This window comes from Episyrphus balteatus, chromosome 1 (genome assembly GCF_945859705.1).
Source record: "Episyrphus balteatus chromosome 1, idEpiBalt1.1, whole genome shotgun sequence".
NCBI classification, from domain to species: Eukaryota; Metazoa; Arthropoda; class Insecta; order Diptera; family Syrphidae; genus Episyrphus; species Episyrphus balteatus.
Window position 1 is genome coordinate 173,781,417 of NC_079134.1, and position 20,930 is coordinate 173,802,346.

The following is a 20,930-nucleotide window of genomic DNA, read 5'->3' on the forward strand; positions in this document are numbered from 1 at the left end:
GGCCAAAAGTATAGTATAGAAGCTGAAAGTGTCCTTTTGAAGGAATCTCTTTACTGTTATTATTTTTTTTTTCATTTTTGTCTATTTAAATGCTTTTGGCTCATCGCTTCGATATGTTTTGAGTAATAGACGGAAAGCATGTAAGGTCATTTGAGTGTTGTCAGTGTGGGTTTAGCATTTCATTATCATCGCCACCATTAAGGACACGTCTCCGGTGGTTGGTTGGTTGGTCTTGGTCGTCGGTAGAGTTTCGTGTGTACGGTTTATTGTGGCAAAAAGACGACTAGACAAAATCAGTATGCTTTAATACAGTTACTTTGGTTGATATTGCATTGTGATATCCCGTAAAATAATGTAATTTAGTCTGTGATTCTGTATTCCTTGCTGTGTGCTGTGTGTGGTTCAACAGATGAATTTGGGAAAGGTTGATGTTGTTGGTTAAGGACAGGACAGAGGAGAGTATGAGAGAATGAGTTTGTGTGTTTTTAATATGAAGGAAAAGTTTTACGTGATTTAATTGGTTAAAGAAAGTTTGTTTGATGGATTATATCTTTTTAATTCAATAATTGTTATCAATAAACTTTAAGTGTAGTTTGTTTAGGATGTTTTTTGATTATGAGTGAGTAATAATTGTGTGTCGACACATGTTTTTATTTTTACAAAAAAGAAAATGAGATTATGACTTGTTGAACATGAAACTGATTTCAAAGAAGAATTTATATTTAATAGAAAGTATAGGTACATGATGAGGCAAAAATAAAAAGTAAAGTTTTAATATATGTAACTTTCTGTTTGTTGCATGAATGCTGACGAAATAAAAGGAATATTGAAATTTTTAGGATTAATTTGTGTATACCTAGTACTTTAAAGATAATGTTAGGATCTAATGAGTGTTTGAGTTTAAATTAACACTGACAAAAAATTACATTAAAAATTATGATGAGCACATCGTAATTGAGGACTCTACTTTGACTTGCGAGCTTAAATTTTGAAGTTATTTCATAAATACTAAAACATAAGCATTGAATTTTGTCGTAAAATGTTGTGTTTATAATGCATAGTTATTAAATTAAGATGTTATATTGCAAAAAAATCACTTTAAATAGTGAAATTTTATGACACTTTTTTAAAATTTAATGTTTAAGTAGCATTTTTTATGAAACATCGTCATTTTAGCGAAAGTGAAAGTAGAGTGAATACTATGATCACATCGTTATTTGTTTGTAATTTCTTTTTTCAGTATACGACAGTATACGAAGATTTCTGAAGATTAAAATAGCTACCAGCTTAATTATGAAGTTTACAAATTTGAGGTTAAACTGTAGAAAAAAAAAATATTTAACCCAAAGCCAAAATTTGAAATACGAATTTTGATTGGTTTAAAACAGTTTTTGTTAAGGTAACTTAAAATAAAGTTTAAAATCGAAAATGGACTTCTATGTATATAATTTTAATGAGTAACAAAGATGTTATATTTCATTAAACGAAATAGTACACATACGCCACAGTGACCGTTTGAATAAATAACATCTAGTTGAACACGTAGACTGGTTTCTGCAATAATTCTTGGCAAATATCTGCAAAATAACAAAAACTGAATTAAAGTTATATTTTAAAAGAATATTTTAAACTTTTTGTTTTTAAGTCTGGGTATTAATTTTTTTTTTAACTAAATTTTAGGAGTTACACGAGTAAATACTTTCCAGTAAATTTGACATACAACTGCATAATCAATGCTCTTATAATTAAACAGAAGGATCAAATTCATTTTTACTTGCGATATAGGTATTATATAATCAAGTTATGCATTCGCACAAAAAAAACATAACATTTTTCCATGACATTACGATGGTAGAAAATTCCAAAAAAGTGGGTCCCGGAAGTCCGTCTGTCTGTCTGTCTGTCTGTATAAGGATCTACAGCCTGAACGGATAGACTGATTAATGTCAAACTTGGTTTGTAGCGTTATTTGGCGACTCTCCAGAGGGATTTTTGGAATTAATTTTTTTGGACCAAAAATAACGGTACTTGTCATATACCGATTTTAGTAAAGTTGAACTATCTCGAAAACGGCTCCAACGATTTTGTTTAAAAAATTCAAGTTTTAGTTTTAAGCTAAGGTCTATCTTTTAATGAAAAAATTTTTTTTTTGAAAATCATTATGCCATAGAACCATTTTTTTTCAAATCCGATTATCTCCGAAAGTGATTATTCGATTTCAATGAAACTTTTTGTGAAGAAGCATTTATGTAATTTAAATATAAACCAAAAATAAAATTTCCAAAAAATAATTGTTGCATTTAAAAAAAATTTATTTTTTTTTTTTTTTGAAAAATCAAATTTTCGAAAACGGGACATTGAATTTTTTTGAAATTTTCTTTCTACAAAATGGCATACCAATTTTATTTTTAAACTTTTTTCCAAAAAATTATTTATAAAAAATTAGTTTTTTAAAAAACGGCTCTAACGATTTTGAATTTTTTTTTTTTTGTAAAAATGCACCTTAATATATCAATCAAAACTGCATACTTGTTTTGGAGGGCAATTTGATTTCAGATTTTATTTTATTTTTTTTTTTAAACGAATTTTATTTTTTTTTTTCAAATTTCTATATAAAAAGTCTTGAAAATTTAAGCAACTTTAACTGTAAGAGCAAGTTCGTGCTACCCAGTCGTGCATTTTATTTGATGGTGGATTGCTATTATTAAGACAAAAATGCTGAGCATTATTATTAATTGCATTATTCCTGTAAAAATACTGGCAATTTGTCAATTGTGTAATTTGGACATTATTTAATATATTTTATGACAAAGAAATGTAATACCATTTATTTCTCTTTTTGTACGTTTTTTTTTTTCTGAAAGTTTTAATAAGATTTATTTTAATATGCAACTCAAAAGTACCTACACAAGAGAACTTCATTAAATTTCTTCTCAAATGATTATTTTGTTTAATCCTTGAATCAACTTGTCTTCAAACAAAAAGAATAATGTAGAATTCGAATAGCTTTATGCGAAGGTATTTATCTAATGAGCTCTCTGAATCATGAAACTTAAATAAAACGTTGGCAGGTATACAATCTTAATCTGAATAGGTACTTTCCTCTCATTTAAAGGAAAACAGTCGGTGATGGGGAAACGTTTAAAGCATTTAATTCACCTTTACAAATTTGTATCCTGTTATCGTACTCCCATCTCTGGATTTTCAAATACATACTTCTATTCGTATTCTTTGTCTACCTAAAATATTTGTATTGTTTACAAAATTTTAAATAAAATTATTTCATAATGTGACCTTTTTAGTCCAGTAATTTTAGGTTTTATCTGCGGAAAAATTCCTAGTGGGCTGATTTTGGTATATACACCTTTATTACGGCGTTGAGATTAAATAATATTTTCTTGCGGCATCTCATGAATTCAGTCCTAAGCGAAATCTGGACTCATGCATTTTAAAGATTTAAATTATTCTCAAAAGATTCCTTCGAATTTATTGGTATCGGTAATAACATAATAAGAGTTCCAAAGGAATCTATAGCTATCATTTGATAAGATCCTTGAAAATATAGTACAGTGGTCTATTTTGTTTGTTTGTTTGTTTAAAGGGATAAAAAGGATATGTGTTCGATGTCTTTTACAAACTATTGTTTTAAATCAACTAAGAAATTGAGATATTTTCTAAAAGAAATGATTACCTACTATTAAAGTTTAAAGCTTTACACTAGTAAGCAAACATGACCTAAAGGATTGGTTCACTGACCGCATACTACAAAAGATTGACATAGTTCCGCACCAGGAAGCGAACAAATCAACCGTTTTTATTATATTTACTCGTATTTTGTAAATGTATTGGAGTCACGAAAAAAAAAATGAAAAAATTCTTAGCCCTGATTTTTTAATCGTCAGTTAGAATATCAGAGGAATAAATGTCAATATAAAAAAAAATTTATTCCTATGAATAAGCTCTATCTGAGCTTTATCTGACAATTGAAAAATCGGCCCTTAGTAGAACAAAATTAGAGGGAACTTCAAACTTGTATTTAAATTGGATTACTTTTTAGTGAGTAGGTACATTTATGTATGTACAATAAAATCCAGTTTTTTTTTTAAGCTAAACAAAATTAAAAAAAAAAAATAAAATGTCGCCCTATCTTACTCTTGCATCAGTTACTTTGCAGATTTTAAGAGCTGCCTCTATATAAATTTTAAAGAAATTCAAATTTTGTTGATGTTGAGGAAGAGCCGACATTCAGGGCAAAATTTTGTTAAATGAAAAATATTTTTTTGTTATTTGACTTTTCTTTGAAAAATTAAAAATGCAGTTTTATCGCAATTGCTTTGAATATTAAGTCTGCTAAGTTTAAACAAAATCGTAAGAGCCGTTTTCGAGATATTTGGTATAACTTGAAAAATTGTTTGGGAGGTACACTTTCTCAGAGATATAAAAAAAAAAACAAAAAAAAAAAATCAACTTTCAGAATTCTATAATAATCATCTGTACCAAATTTGAAGAAAATCCAATGTGTACAGATGGACGTACAGACGCACGGACGGAATTGCGAGACCCACTTTTTCGGAATTCTCCATCATCAATGATGGTTTTTATTAAAACTTCAAAATTAAGTCTGTTAAAAGAGTTCATAGCAATGCTCTGATATATCTACACGTGGCAGGTAAAATAAGGTAAGAAAACCCATGAAAACCAATTTCATTTTGGATCAGAAGTTAGAAAAATTAGACAATGTATTTCTTAAAAACTGTTTCATTTTTTATTTTTATTTTTTTGGAATATCAGCAAAATTTACCAAACAACCTGATTCAAAAATGTCCCAATCTTCAAAATTATTTTTAAGATCAAGTTACTGCGACAAGTGCTTTAGCTTTTTCTTCAAATTCACTTCCATATTTTTAAAATGATTAATCTGTTGCATGTGTTACGTACGAGCTTTTTTCGTGCAACTTGTTGAATGTTCGAGCGCCGACGACGCGCGCCTTGTATCGTTGTCAAAACTTCTAAATATTTATTTTACCTTTACACTTCTTCTAACCTGCTTAGGTTTACCAACTGCTTTACGAAATGTTTATGATAATTTGTTTTGGAAGGCTTAACGTACGTGCGTACGTACAGTGCGGTTCACATGGTTAGACGCACCAATTTTCGTTTACATAAATTTCATTTTTTTTTGTGTGTGTGCAAGAATAACCAAAAAAATTGTATTTATTAGAATGGTTATTTAGTTCTTAATAGAAAAACAAAAAGAAATAGTAGGTGAGTGGAAGTTAACGGTACTTTTTAGTCCCTCTTGTCTGTGATGTAAGAAAAAGGGCAGCTTCTTTCGGTTCACATGATTAGACGCACACCTTAAATTAGTTAGTTTGGCGAGATCTATTGCACTGATTTGATTAAATTTGGACGATTAAACATCAAGAAGTTATTTTTTAGTGATTTTCATTCAAAATCTGTTAAAAAAATTTCTGAGCGCGAAAGAATAAGGGATAAATGACGCGTTGGATTCCAAAGGTCTTTCCATTAGCCCCATTGCCAAAAAAATAGGATGAAGTGACTATTTCGAGAGAAATTATTTAAAAAAACAGTGCCTCCTACGAAAAAAACTTCAAAGGAGGAACAATAGAAGCTTTAACACCTCAGGAAAAATGAAAATTTATGAAAAAAGCGTCGAAAACAGCTCTATCCCCGAGCAAAATTAAATAAAAAGCTAGGCTAACGGGAAGAACATCAACTTTTCGGTGAATTTTTTTGAATGCTGAACATCCTAGATTAAAATTAAACTTAAAATAGTTTTCAAAAAGCACAATTTGAAAGAAACAGCGGATGGAGATCGCACGTCTTCACATAACGTGGGAAACAAGTTTTTGAAGTTTTTTTTAAATTGGCGAAATGTGTTTTTTCTAATGAAAAAGAATTTAATTTGAATTGTTCTCATGGGTATTTAGACAACTTTCACGATTTTCACAAGGAGGAATAGTTTTTGACACTTCAACATTCAAGAAAAGGAGGAGTAATGGTTTTGGGAGCCATTTAATATTACTTTCGATTTAGTTTTCGTTTCAAACCGATCTTTTTTTCAAACGGCGTTTTTTAAAGACTATTTTTAAGTTTAATTTTAATCTAGGATGTTCAGCATTCAAAAAAATTCACCGAAAAGTTGATGTTCTTCCCGTTAGCCTAGCTTTTTATTTAATTTTGCTCGGGGATAGAGCTGTTTTCGACGCTTTTTTCATAGATTTTAATTTTTCCTGAGGTGTTAAAGCTTCTATTGTTCCTCCTTTGAAGTTTTTTTCGTAGGAGGCACTGTTTTTTAAATAATTTCTCTCGAAATAGTCACTTCATCCTATTTTTTTGGCAATGGGGCTAATGGAAAGTCGAATCCAACGCGTCATTTATCCCTTATTCTTTCGCGCTCAGAAATTTTTTTAACAGATTTTGAATGAAAATCACTAAAAAATAACTTCTTGATGTTTAATCGTCCAAATTTAATCAAATCAGTGCAATAGATCTCGCCAAACTAACTAATTTAAGGTGTGCGTCTAATCATGTGAACCGAAAGAAGCTGCCCTTTTTCTTACATCACAGACAAGAAGGACTAAAAAGCACCGTTAACTTCCACTCACCCACTATTTCTTTTTGTTTTTCTATTAAGAACTAAATAACCATTCTAATAAATACAATTTTTTGGTTATTCTTGCACACACACAAAAAAAATGAAATTTATGTAAACGAAAATTGGTGCGTCTAACCATGTGAACCGCACTGTATATAGGTAACTTTTACTATAAGTAAAGTTACGAGAATATACTCCATGAATGGAAATAACCACATCACAAACAAACGCCATCCCTTCAATAGAATAAAAACCCTTAACCGCTCAGGTGTCCCTGTTATTTTTGTAGCAAAATTGATTTTTATGTCCTTAACCGCCATGAAACAAAAATAAGGACAGGAAATAAATGAGATTCAAATTTATTTCTTCAGTTAAATGGAATGGTGATTGAATTTTTTTTTTTGTTCGTTATTTGGGACTCTGGGCCTTGAACGGATAAATATGAATGAGTCAAAGGATTGTGTGAAGCTGTAATTGACATTCGATCATATAAAATATGAGGAAGATTGATGATGGGTGGGTTTTGGAGAAAGTTGTTTTTTGGAATGTACTTAACTTCCTCATATAAAAAAAAATTATACACGAAAAAAAGAATATGTTGTTTACTAATATTGGTCAATATTTTGGTTCATTCAAGGAGAAATAATGTTAAGATAAGGAGTAGGTACACCAAGGGAGGACACACTTTTTAAAATTCCAATTTCCTTACTACATATTTGAAGATTTATTATTTTTAACGTTTTTAAATTTGTATGACCTTAATTGTGTTTCCTGGCATGAACAATCTTAAAAAAGTTTAGAAGTGATTCAAAAAGTGAGCTACCTAGTTGAGTTGGTTTTTGGAAAAATGTTCCACCCTTATAACATTGGCTATTGAGTTTAAGAACTTATAGGTCCCTGGAAAAAAGAGGTCCACAAGTTCGTCGGTCGTTCAACGAGCAAGTAAAAACAATTTGTTGAGGATATTGATATATCATTTGCCTGAATTTAAGATTTTTGATCAAGTTGCTGTCCTACACATAACGTGCTAGGGCTAGGGTTGCCGTCCCGTATCCTGGCAGGAGTCAGGGTTGCCAATATAGAGTTGCAATACAAATTATACGCACAAATCGTAATGTTATTTCAAAATTTTATTACAAAATTGAACACTTGCCGGTATTTTAAACAATTTTTGCTGTTTATTCCATGATGGATGGACATCAATTAGCTCTAAATAGCGAAAAAAAATCCTTTATTTTTGCGAATTTTTATTTCAACTGTTAAACATGACAATTTCACGTTAAATCCTGAAGGGGAAGGAAGTCAAATAAAAACCCAACCGGTGGTGGCGGCTATGGCTATCACACTGCATGTCGCGGATAAGAACCACCCTAATATACATACATACATATATGAAATAAAATGTGCGACTGGGTCGCATGAACTTGCTCTTAGGGTTAAAGTTGCTAAAATGTTTAAGAGTTTTTAAATGGAAATTTAGAAAATTCATATGAAAAAAAAAAGAAAAAATTCGTTTTTCAAAGGTAAAAAACAACATCTGAAAACAAATTGAGCTCCAAAACAAGTATGCAATTTGATTTCCTTTATTTATTAAGATGCATTTTTAGAAATCAAAATCGTTAGAGCCGTTTCAAAAATAAAATTGGTAGGTATCTTTGCCATTTTGTAGAAATTACCAATCAACATAAAAAAAAATTTTTTAAATCCAAAAACTATTTTTTTTTTCAAAATTTTATTGGTGCTTTACATTAAAATCAGATTTGAAAAAAAAAAAAACGATTCTATGGCAAGAACCGTTAATAATGATTTTCGAAAAAAATGTTCCCATGAAAAGATAAACTTGCCTAAAAACTAATATTTGAATTTTTTAAACAAAATCGTTGGAGCCGTTTTGGAGAAAATTAAACTTTTCCGAAATTGGTACATGACAGGTACCGCTATTTTTGGTCCACAAAAATTAATTCTAAAAACCCCTCCAAAAAATGCTACATACCAAGTTTGATGTTAATCGGCCTATCCATTTAGGCTGTAGCTACTTATACAGACAGACAAACAGACGGATTTCCGGAACCCACGTTTTTGCATTCTCTATTATAGTAATTTCATGTCTGATTTTTTATCTCAATTTTTTTTTTGTACGAACGAATGCATAACTTAATATATTGTGTATAAACCTATATATTGCAAGTAAAAATGTACGGACTTTGACCAACTATAAAAATGAATTGAATTAAATCAACTCACGGAATTTCTTTGTATATAATTTTGTAGATAATTTTACAGTTGTCTGTCCTTGGTCATTTTTTTTTTTTGTTAAAATGAGTTTAAATGGAGCTATAATTTTCCAGACCAATGCAACGTTTCCAGAGCCGACTAAAAAATTTCATACGCAAACAAAAATTGTTTTCTTTTTTTGAACAATTTTTAAAATCGGCAAATTTCGGCTCCAGTTTTTTTTTTCAAAATCGTATCAACTAGAGGATATAATATACCATTTCATATGTGGTGACATCAGCCTGGCGACAAAGTATGGTATCAAAATCTAAATAGTGCAAATTTTTTAAAAAGTGATTCGAGAAGATTGATGCTTACGGCCATATTATTCACTCTGGATTTAGTTTGGATTAAAGTTAATTTTAAATCCAATCCATTAAATCTGAATTTCATAAATCCAAGGATTTAATTTTTTGTTCTTATTATTCACTCAAAATAAATTATGTGATTGTTCAATAAATTTTGTTAAATTTGGATTTATCTTTATTTTTCCTTCACAAAATACTTGACAAAACAACTGAACACTGTGAAAATGAATTTTACATCTGGATTTATAAAGTTAAACAGACCTCCAGAGAGCAGTTTAAATTTGTTTGGATTTAACGAGATTGGATTCAAAAAATTGGATTTAAGATTGGATTTAAGTGGTGAATATTATGGAATTGGATTTATTTTTGACATTTGACATTGTTTACATCCAGATGTATTTTTTAAACTAGTGAATAATATGGCCGTTAGCATTGTTAGATTTTAAGTTGGAAGTTAATTTACCTATTTCTATTCGCACAGTACTTAATGAGCAAAAATATGCAAATGAAAATAAAGTTTCATCGCTCTACAAAGTAGGGGAGAGTGGGGCAGTTTTGAACACTTTTTGCTTTCGCAACTGCTAGAAAGATATTTATTCGATTTATTGATCTGTTAAGTTTACTTATATGAAGCAGTGATATTGAACTTCGATTTTAAATTATATCTGGTTATTTTAGCATATTATTTATATTTAATTTTAATTTTTAACCAATATTAGATCTTATGTTCAAAAGTGCCCCATGTATGGGGCAGTTTTGAACATGAAAGGGGCAGTTTTGAACATCAGTATTAATTTCGTTGTAATGAATAAATAATACTTAACTTTTCATTAGTTTTTTAATAAGAACATACAAAAACTCCAAATTGATTATTATATCATATTCAATTAACCAAAAAATAATAAAAACTCAGAAAAAATAACATTAAAATTTAAACTATAGTTATCAGTTTATCACATTTATAAGTTCAAAAGAAAAACAAAAGCCAAGAAAAATTCATTTAAAATATATGTTAGAAAAATGGTATTCATACCATTTATACTTCTCAGAGAAAAATAGATTTATTTTCAATATATGTATATAGATATATTTCTAGACATTAAATCCAAATAACAAAGCGGATGTTCTTCATGTACCAGGAGCATTAATTGGTGTAGGTAGCTTGACTTTAATTTCTATAACGCTTAAGCGGTATATAATCGAGTTCTCATCGAGAACAGTCTAGCAGAACTTGAAGAATTCAGGCATTTTTTTAAATCTTCAATTATGTTGTTCATATTCCCATTTTTTCGTTAATTTTGCCCACAAATGCTTGTTTCATTATTTTTTTATAAGAACATTACGATTTATTAAATAAAACACATTCAAGTGTCCTTAAAATGTCTGATACAAACTGTTCGGGCGGTTTTGAACATGTTCAAAAGTGCCCCACCATACTTGTTCAAAACTGCCCCCACTGTGTCAACGACATAAAATGTTGAATAAATATTTAACATTAATGTATTCATTCAAAAATTCACCGTCAATTAGTTTAAAATTCATTAACCATTAACAAAAACTGTATTGCGTTTTGAAATCACGTACCAATTTTTTTTTAAACTCTTACAACTAAAAAACTGAAATAATGCAAAACCACTATAAATATCACCTTCCACCTATAAATCTGAAAGTCAGCCGACATAACGATGGAAATTCGTTGACATTTATGGATATCGTGTTGACGGGTTCAAATATCGAAATACTTCTAAAAAAGATTGATATACTAAAATTTTATATGCAGTGTTCAAATGTGCCCCGTGTTCAAAACTGCCCCACTCTCCCCTACCTATGTTTTGTTGTGAAAAGTTTCAAAAAGCAAAAAATCTGAAAACTCAAGAGGAAGAATAAAAGAAGCTAGCTTGCGTTGCAAATACAACTCCTTTTAACTTACTACGACTAAGATTTATTGCAAGAACAAAATTACTGGGTTGGATTCCTTGTCAGCAAAAACGAAGCAAATTGTTTGTGCTGGCAATTTTGGTTGAATAAAATAATTTCCGATACTTTTACTACTAAAGTCCAATTCCGAATTCTCTGACAAAAATTGTTTTTGTGATTAAAAAAAAAAAGTAGGTATAAGCCAATCTCCAAAGAAAAACGATATAGTAAATCGTTAGTTTTAAAGAAATTCGATTTTTCAGTCCTTTTTTCCTCAAGAATACCAAATTACAACAAAATGTATTGTTTTTTTTTTTTTAAGATTAAATTTATTCTCTTTCATTGTTCGCTAGATTTCTTCATAATAATTTTACTTTTAATCTTATTTGAAGAGAGAAATGCTTTTCAACCAGTGACTCGCTCGATCTTATTTTTATCATCAAATTCAAAAGCACCCTTTCTCAAATAAAAACAAAAATGCATGTGTGTTATATGTATGTTTGACTTCTGTACGTCTCGCGTGGTATATCGGAACTGAATAAAGAGCTAAGCGCATACCTAGATTATTATTATAATTTTTTTTTTTGTTTTCTCTAAAATGATTCGCACATATCGTTTACAGTTTTTTTCTTTTTTATTTGTTTTGTTTTCAACTTTTTTTTATATCGTACTCTTATTAATTAATTTTTTTCTTCTTCTCTCTCACATATTGATGTTGGTGAGGTTGCAATTAGATTCTTTTATCAAGATGTTTATTGTTTTGTGGAATACTAATGCATTATGGTGGATTTATCAACAATTTAGAATTTAAGCTTGGAAAGTGGACAAGAATTTGGACACGATTTCCTTGAGCTTGGCATCGACAGTTGGGGAGATTTGTCCTTCAGTGGCGATTTGGTTGAGCAGGCTCTGTTCGCTGGTCTTGATGTGTTGCAAGAATTCTTTCTCGAACTTGGTGATCTTTGAGGGATCCATTTTGTCCAAATGACCACGGACACCGCAGTAAATGACAGCAACCTACAAAAAAACACAAATATATCAAAACAAAACTACAAACAGAAATGTGTCTTAAAAACGCACTTGATCTTCAATGGACATTGGCACGTATTGGCCTTGTTTCAACAATTCAGTAAGACGAACACCACGGTTCAACAATTGTTGAGTGGCAGCATCCAAATCTGAACCGAACTGGGCGAAGGCAGCGACCTCACGGTATTGGGCCAACTCCAACTTCATGGAACCGGCGACCTGCTTCATGGCCTTGGTCTGGGCAGCTGAACCGACACGGGATACAGACAAACCGACGTTAATGGCTGGTCGGATACCCTTGTAGAACAATTCGGTTTCCAAGAAGATCTGTCCGTCTGTGATTGAGATGACATTGGTTGGAATGTAAGCGGACACATCACCGGCTTGGGTCTCAATAACGGGCAGGGCAGTCAATGAACCACCACCCATGGCTGGGGACATCTTGGCGGCACGTTCCAACAAACGTGAATGCAAGTAGAATACATCACCAGGGTAGGCTTCACGACCTGGGGGACGACGAAGCAACAGGGACATTTGACGGTAGGCAACAGCCTGTTTGGACAAATCGTCGTAGATGATCAAGGCGTGCTTGCCCTTGTCACGGAAGTATTCACCCATGGCGCAGCCAGAGTATGGGGCCAAGTATTGCAGAGGGGCAGCATCTGAGGCAGTGGCTGACACAATGACGGAGTAGCCCATGGCTCCGGAGTCAGTCAAACGCTTGACAATCTGGGCGACAGTGGAACGCTTCTGACCGATAGCAACGTAGATGCAGAACAATTTCTTGGAATCATCTTGTCCGTCGTTGAAACGCTTCTGGTTGATGATGGTGTCAATGGCCAAAGCGGTTTTACTTTATTAAAACAAAAATAATAAAAATAAATCATTAATCGACTTGGAAAAAAACAAACAAAATTTTAAAATACCCTGTCTGCCTGTCACCGATGATCAATTCACGTTGACCACGACCAATGGGTACCAAGGAATCGACGGCCTTAATACCAGTCTGCATAGGTTCGCGCACAGACACACGTGGAATGATACCAGGGGCCTTGATTCCGACACGGAAACGATCCTTGGTGTTGATGGCACCCTTACCATCAATAGCGTTACCCAAAGCATCAACGACACGACCCAAAAGCTCATCACCGACTGGAACGTCGACAATAGCACCGGTACGCTTGACAATATCACCCTGTTTGATCAGTTTGTCGTTACCGAAGACGACAACACCGACGTTATCGGGTTCCAAATTCAAAGCCATACCCTGAAGAAAAAAATTACATTTTTTAATAAGTTTGCCTGGAAATTATAAAAAAAAAAGTAAATAAATTACCTTCAATCCTGAAGAGAATTCCACCATCTCCTCGGCTTGGATGTTGTTCAAACCGTAGACACGAGCAATACCATCACCAATGCTCAATACACGGCCAGTTTCTTCCAAATCGGCCTTGGGGGCAACGCCCAAGATTCTTTCTTCCAAGATGGTAGAGATCTCGGCGCTGCGCACCTGTGATGAGACATGCAACTTACGGGCAGCTAGAGAAGCAGCTGGGTAGGCAGCTTTGCAGGCAGCCTAGAAAAATAAGAAAAATAAAATTAATTATTTTTTTTTTTTTTTTGTATAGAGAAAAATTGTATTATTTAAACTTTTTCAAGATTTTTTAAAGAAACTAATTGTAAGGTCTCGGACTGCAGAAGCAAGATAATGAAATGTCTGGTTTTAAATAATCTAATCTAAATCCAAATCTATTTAATTTATTTTCATTTTAGGTTTCAACTCAAAAAAAAAAAAAAAAACAGATATGAAAAACTGCTAAGTTCAAAAGCAGTCCAAGTTGAAAATTTGTTTATAACCCACTAGGTAATACAAAAAAAACTGAAAATATATAGAAAATCTTTTTGATTTCGACAAAATTTCTTACGGAATCTACATAGATATAGGTTTTATGTGAAGATTATATAATTTATTTTTTTTTAAAGCTTTTAACCAGTGTAAATGCCTGCAAGAGGAGAATGAAAGTAGCCAAATGATGATAGCTTGGGCAATTGTTTGTTTTTTCGAGCTACCGCAGATAGAAGCAGAATCATTTACGACCAATTGTCTTGTTTGAAAAGAAGAAGCTCATAAGATAGTTGACACTCAGCAAACAAGTCTTAAGTCTTTATTTAACATTTGTTTAGTTTGATTTTTTACATTACTTCACATTTTTGTTTTATGTGATTGCCAAATCGTTTCCATCTTTTCTAAGAAATAATAAGTTTAAGAACAGTTTTATGCTGAAGTGGCTATTTTAAAAGAACGATGCGCAATGCAAAACTCCAATTTTTTATTAGATTTGGGTTCGACAAATGAAATCGATTTTACTCAAATGATTTTGAAGTTTTAAAAAAAATAATAAATCAGAACAAATTGTTTCAGAGCTTTATGTGGTCGTTTTAATTTCAATCGAGCCACATCAGAATAATTGATGCCATTGCAGTATTTTTCGTTGCATAATATTCTTCGAATGTCATATTTTATTGTACCAAATTCACGGAAACAAGCCTTCTTTGGTACGAATTATCCTTAGCCTCCCCTCTAAATCCAAATGAATTTAAACTGCTGTCAGGCGGTTGTTTAACTTCATACATCCAGATTTAAAATTGATTACTTTTTTTAAGTTTTTAAGAAAAAATATGTATGTAAAGTTCATACAAGAATTGTATTCAATAATGAGAATTAACACAATAAAACGTGAATAAATCCATTGAATTTAATTTTTCTGAGTGAAAAAAAAAATATGAAATTAACGAATAATTTTTGGATTTAAGAAAATTTGATTTAAATCGTTGAATTTAAAATTAAATCGTTGAAAATAAATTTAAAGATAATAATATGGCCCTTAAAGTTCTGAAAGAACCTTCTCAATGTTGATTCATTTGGCAACATAATATCGCTTTATATTTGATTTTGATATTTTTGTGTAAAATTTTTTGGCAAGTGGACGATGAAAGTTGTTTTTGTAATTGTTTGCCAAATTCATAAAAAAAAACATCTCAAATGTAAACAACAACAAATGTTTTGATAAATGACACATAAAGAAGTGTGTTTAAATGCGTGTGAGGTGTGAATCTTGAGAAAAATAGAGTCAGGGTTTTGAACTTCACCTTTCTTGCTGAATCTGAAGTGGAAAATGTGATGTATGAGTATGAAACCTGAGATTTTACTATTTATTCTCCCTATTTAGCTTTCTCACATATATATTTTTTAATTTCACTACCCTAATAATACATACATATATCTATTTCACTGAAATAAAAACAACCAATACATACATATTTGGTGGTTATGTGCAATTTTTTTAGACGATTATAGAAAAATTCTAAATAAAAGTAAAGAATGAAAACTGGGATAGCTTTCAGTCAACATTTGGAAATTTTTCGGATAGAGTTTAAAAAAGTTACAAAATTATGATATAAGTATGGATAAACGAAACTTTGCTATTGATAGACGATTTTGTTTGACAAAAAAAATATATGAATACAAATAACATTTTAAAGAATATGTACATACTTTTTAAATGTTTTCAATTATTTAAAATTGAATGTGATGGGCGAGTTCATAAATGGGCGATATCATAAAAAGGCGAGTTCATAAATCCATTTATTCAGCGAAGGACCGTCTGTTTAAAAATGTATCCAACTTATTAGAACTATGTATTTGTTTTTGTTTCTAAGTACGAGTACTAAATTAGTCAAAATTCACTCCTAATAATAACAATATTATCAATTCTGTTTTGCAGTCCTGCATTTATGAACTCGCCCTATACCTATGTTAAAAAAAAAAAAATTCTGTAAACCAACAAATAAAAAAGTTGTTTTATCCTAAGCAATCATTTGTTGTTTTTTCCGGTGCAAAATTTTACTGAGCTAATTACCTACCAATTTACCATAAAACACGGCTAATACTGTAAATAACATAATTATGTATCTTTCATTTCGGCATTTTGAGACAAGAGCATTACATAATCTTTGTCTACATCAAATAAAAAAATCTTACTTTTATTTCGCTCGTCAAAAATTAACTAATGTCATGCTTATAAATTTATCTATTTAGTAGAAATATGTTTATTAGGAAAAGGGTGTTGAATTTTTAAATTTGGAAAAATGCATTCCATGCATTTTAAAGAGTTTTCAGCAATGTTTATTTACAATCAAGGTAAACTTTATTTTAAATTCGAAACTCTAGCTAAGTACCTACATACATTTACGTACAATCGGACAAAAATCGATTCGTTGTTAAAAAATAATTATAAATTCGTCATTTTGAACATAGGCAATGCAAAATAATACACAAACCTTAATAAAATTCTAACCGATTCTAACATTAAAAATATGATTATAAACTGGACAACATTTTTGTTTACTCTTACAAATATCCCAGGGATAGGTATTTCCAAAACTAAAAGTTGGCTAACTTTTGCTTTTTAAACTCGAGAGTTAAGAAAAAAGTACCTATTGAACAAAATAAATTCTTAACTTTTGTTTCAACTTTCAACTTGAAGTCAACGCTCAAGTTTGTCAAGTTTGTTTCAAATTGAGTAATAGTAAACAAAATGACCCTTAGTGTATTGCTCGGTCAGTAAACACTAGTTTCTTAAAATTAATTTTCATATAAAGAGCTTTGCTCCACGAACAAAATACAAAAAAAAAATCATGTGTGCAATTCACACGTGGTTGAAGTGAAACCTTAAAAATCATTTTAAAAAAATCGAAAAAATATAACTTTTTTTATTCCATCACTTTTTTTAAAGGTATGACAACCTACAATAAATTTTATACCATCTGAAAGCTTATTGTTTCAGCTCATATCGACCATGTCTCTACAACACCTACAAAAAGAGCTAGAATTTTTTTAACCTAATTAGTTTTCATAAAAAAAGCAAAACAATCAATCTCTTTTCTCTTTTAACGCAATTAAATCCATTTTTCAAAAGACAACCTATAATAAATTTTATATCATTATTATTTCACTTTTTATATGACGCTTCAATCATATTTTTACCATGCCTGCAAAAGAAGTAAGAATTTTTTAAAGCCAACCATGTCGAAATTTCAAACTGAGATTACGGTACTTCCTCTACTGCTGGCTGTTCATCGGCAACAAATCTTCACAGGTGTTTTGAGGTATTTTTCAAGTTTTTCAATTTAAGATTATATTACTTGTAGAGCACGTACCGTTATGTGTGATACATTAAATGAAAGGTAATATTATCAGCATGCGTATTAAAGTTAAATAAATTTGTTATGTGCTCTAGATCAAAAGATAAAACGCGTTTAGAAAAAGAACATCTTTTCACCGTTATCTTAGAATTTTGAATATGAAATTAATTGAAATATCATAATTTATTTAATTACCTATCTACTGTATAAATTTCTTTCATCTATCTATTAAAACAAATAATTTATGACAAATTGATTTTTCGTGTCACTTTTTCGTTTCATCTTGTTTCAAATCACTACGATACTAAAGAAGTTTTCACTTCAAAAACAGTCATTTGTGCCTAGAACCTAAAATCAATTTTGTCTACTTTTAGGAAAACAAAGCGTAAGTACAAAGGCATCTGAAACGAAAATTGTTCAATTTTTAATTTTTTTTTTAATTCAATCACAAAATTTGACTTTTTCATTTTAAAAAGGTAGTGTTAAAGAAAAGAATATAAAAAAAAAACAATATCTCAATAACAGAATATTGTAACTCACATGTATCGGTTTTTTCGGCATTTCGAGACAAGAGCGTTACATAATTTTTGTCTTCATGAAAACAATCTTATATTCTTTTTTCGGTCGTCATAAAAAAATGGCAATCCCATGCTTATGTCGGCAACTATGTTTATGTTTGAATGGAAAAGGGCGTTGATTTGTTGTTGTTTTTTTTTTTTATTTAGAAAAATGTGTGCAAATTTGTTGACAATTTTTGAATTGATATTTTTTAAAACTTGTCAGTGACATTTTTATAGGTAAACTTGAGTTAATTTCACAATACTAAATCAAAAAATCATTTTCAAGGTAAATTTTTCAAAAGAGTAAAAGGAATCTAGTGGAATAGGTATATCATTTCTTGCCTCGTAGTTCTTAATTTAAAGTAGAACATTTTTCTAGTTCCAATAAAAGAAAGTAAAATTTCAAACATATTAGACAATCATATTTTCGTTACAGGGACCGGCCAAAAACCACCACAAAAAGTGTTGGAATGCATTTTACACCTTTTATTCTAGACAAAATTTGTTTTGTAAGATTGAGAATTAGGTATGTTGAATCAAATGCAAAAGATACAAATTTGATTTGGTCAACTTAATTCGTTTGGACTCATACATATATATTATATATTTACCTATGGAAGGTCATTGTATTCTCCAGGAAGAGAAAAAAAATCATTTATAACCTTAAACTTATGTAAGTAAAAACCATTACAGTTTGTGTTTTGAAACAATAATTAATAAAGAAAATGTTAAGCTAAGTATTTTTTTTTTCTTTTCCAGTTTGACGGCATGCATATTGATTGGGAGGAGTTGAATGATAAAGTATCTCCTCGTCTGCAATGAGTACACAACATAACCTCACTTTTTGTGACAGCAAATTCTGCCACCCTGCCGCAAATGTTATGTAATACTTTTCTCATTTTTTTTTTCAACGAAGATTTATTTAATTACACAACTTATTTTATAAAATTATAAAAAATATCAATTTTTAAGTATTCTTTTCGTTCCAATTGGATTGTAATTAAATTTCCAATATCACATGTTACATAATTACGGTTAGAATCTACTTTTGCCGAGTGCGATGTGGGTTAATTTTCGTTGCGTAACTTGGGACTTTTTTACTAAAACTTTTGTCATAATTTAATGAGTAAAATGCAATTTAAATACATTTTCCAATTAAAAATTCTAATTTGATTGCATTAAATTCAATCCGGCATTTATTGGAAATGGCGATAAGTCGATTATAATGTAACTTTTCTTTTCTTCACTTTTTTTTCTTCTTCCACAAAACACATTTTATAACAAGAAAAATTTATTTTAATTTTATAAAACAAAAATTAATTAATAAATTACCTGTGTGGCAGCCTTTGGAAGGTTGCGAGCCACAGATGAGGCCAAACGTGCAGATAACATCGACATTTTTCCTAATTTGATGATGATTTTTTAACCAACTTAACACTTCTCTAGTTTAATTCAAAGATGGTTGCCCAGAAAATATTTCACGTTCGGTCTACTTCGCACGATAAAGTTCTCTTGAAGAGGCGAGTTTTTTTTGCCTGCCGTGGTCTTTCGTTAAAATACGTTCGATGAAAAAAGTTTGAGAAGTACTGGAATTAGTTTTTTTGCATGGTGATGAAATGTCATTTTGAAATGTCATTTTGAGGAAGGTGACAGATTCGTTGAGTTTGAGGATAGGTTCGCACTTCAACAGAACAAGTTTTTAGAATGGATTTACATTAAACGATTTTTTCCAAAGACGATTTGTTTTTTTTTTCTTGTTATCACCTTAGAGGATATAATAGGTGTGTTTTTTATTACCACCGGTCTTAACTGGACAAAAAAAACGCCTCGGGGCTTAGCCTGAAATCTTGGCAGCACTGTATATTGAATGTTCCGAAAACAGCAGACACAACAAAAATTTAGAGTTGTCATATTTTTCGCTTTCGTCCTTTTCTTGTATTTTTTATGTATGTTTTACAAAGAGATACAAAAATGTATGCTAGCAAAACTACTTTAATACATTTTGTCCTTCCAAACGTCAGTTTTCACGTTTGTAAACAAATTCTAAACAATATGAAAAAATTAGTTTGGTAGCACAGATTTAAAACTCTTCAAAAAGTTAAGCCCAGAGAAATCTCCGGGCTAAACAACTAAGCCCAAGGGGCTAAGGTGTTGTTGTATTTAACATGTAAATTGCTTAGCCCAGACTGCGTTTTTTTTGTCCAGTTAAGACCGGTTGTAATAAAAAACACACCTAAGATATGAAGTGCTTGTGCTGTTAGTTCCGTGAAGCTTTTATAGAGGGCTCTAGTTTCTCTAAGTTTTTCGATGTGTGCATGCCTCCATTTTATTTTCATTTGATGGCTGTCATCAACAAGCGTGTTTATTTACAGCTGCGGAACCGGACTTCTCATTGAAAAACGAAGAAAGAAAGAGATGAAAGATAATAATCAGCGTCGGCAGCGACCCCTATCCATGCATATGGCGTTACAATGTATTAGGTATAGGAACAAGCACTCCATATATTAGCTGCATTATTTTGGAAATATTTTTCTACTGCTTAGTACTTAAAGCTGCTTTGAACTACTTTTTCAGTATAGCAAAATTAGTTCAAAGTAGTTTTAAGTACTAAGCAGTAGATAAATATTTCCAAAAGAACGCAGCTTTTATATCCTCTAAGGTTATCACACATTTCGTCGGCCTCATAAAAAAACCTCGTAACTCCCAAAATCTAAATTTTACAAGAGAGACAAAAGAGTAAAGAAACAACAAAGTAGTTTGGGAGTAAAGTGCTGTACAAAATTTGAATTTAAGTCTATTTAGAGTTTTCGGAATGACTTCAAATTTTCTGGGTAGCTCCGCTGATATATTTTCTAAAAAATGGCATTCAAAAGTCATTTTCGAAAAAAGGTGGAGTTACGAGGTTTCCTTATGAGACCGACGATATGGGATTTCCTTATACTATGTTTCCACTTACGCTAAATCCGAGATTTAGCTTAATAGATTTATACTATGTTTCCACCTACGCTAAATTCGAGA

At 30.8% G+C, this 20,930-nt stretch overlaps 1 protein-coding gene and 1 long non-coding RNA gene across 2 annotated transcripts; one reads left to right on the top strand and one right to left on the bottom strand.

The window, feature by feature from the left end:
- Nucleotides 1-11,632: 11,632 nt before the first annotated feature.
- LOC129919863 (ATP synthase subunit alpha, mitochondrial) lies at nt 11,633-19,439 on the bottom strand. Its single transcript, XM_056000953.1, has 5 exons — nt 19,245-19,439; nt 13,484-13,723; nt 13,074-13,414; nt 12,199-13,000; nt 11,633-12,135 (listed from the first exon to the last, which is right to left on the bottom strand). The coding sequence occupies exons 1-5, from the start codon at nt 19,308-19,310 to the stop codon at nt 11,926-11,928; spliced, it is 1,659 nt and encodes a 552-aa protein (XP_055856928.1). The 5' UTR covers nt 19,311-19,439; the 3' UTR covers nt 11,633-11,925.
- LOC129919868 (uncharacterized) lies at nt 18,513-19,386 on the top strand. Its single transcript, XR_008773131.1, has 2 exons — nt 18,513-18,585; nt 18,672-19,386. It is a non-coding gene; the product is annotated as an uncharacterized LOC129919868 (long non-coding RNA).
- Nucleotides 19,440-20,930: the final 1,491 nt, after the last annotated feature.

What these genes read in the sequence shown, in the direction of transcription:
- LOC129919863 (XM_056000953.1), bottom strand. Translation starts at nt 19,310, where the DNA reads ATGTCGATGTTATCTGCACGTTTGGCCTCATCTGTGGCTCGCAACCTT. An exon ending in AATTCTCTTCAGGATTGAAG is followed by an intron (nt 13,415 to 13,483) that starts GTAATTTATTTA and finishes TTTTTTCTTCAG; the next exon opens with GGTATGGCTTTGAATTTGGA. An exon ending in ATCGGTGACAGGCAGACAGG is followed by an intron (nt 13,001 to 13,073) that starts GTATTTTAAAAT and finishes GTTTTAATAAAG; the next exon opens with TAAAACCGCTTTGGCCATTG.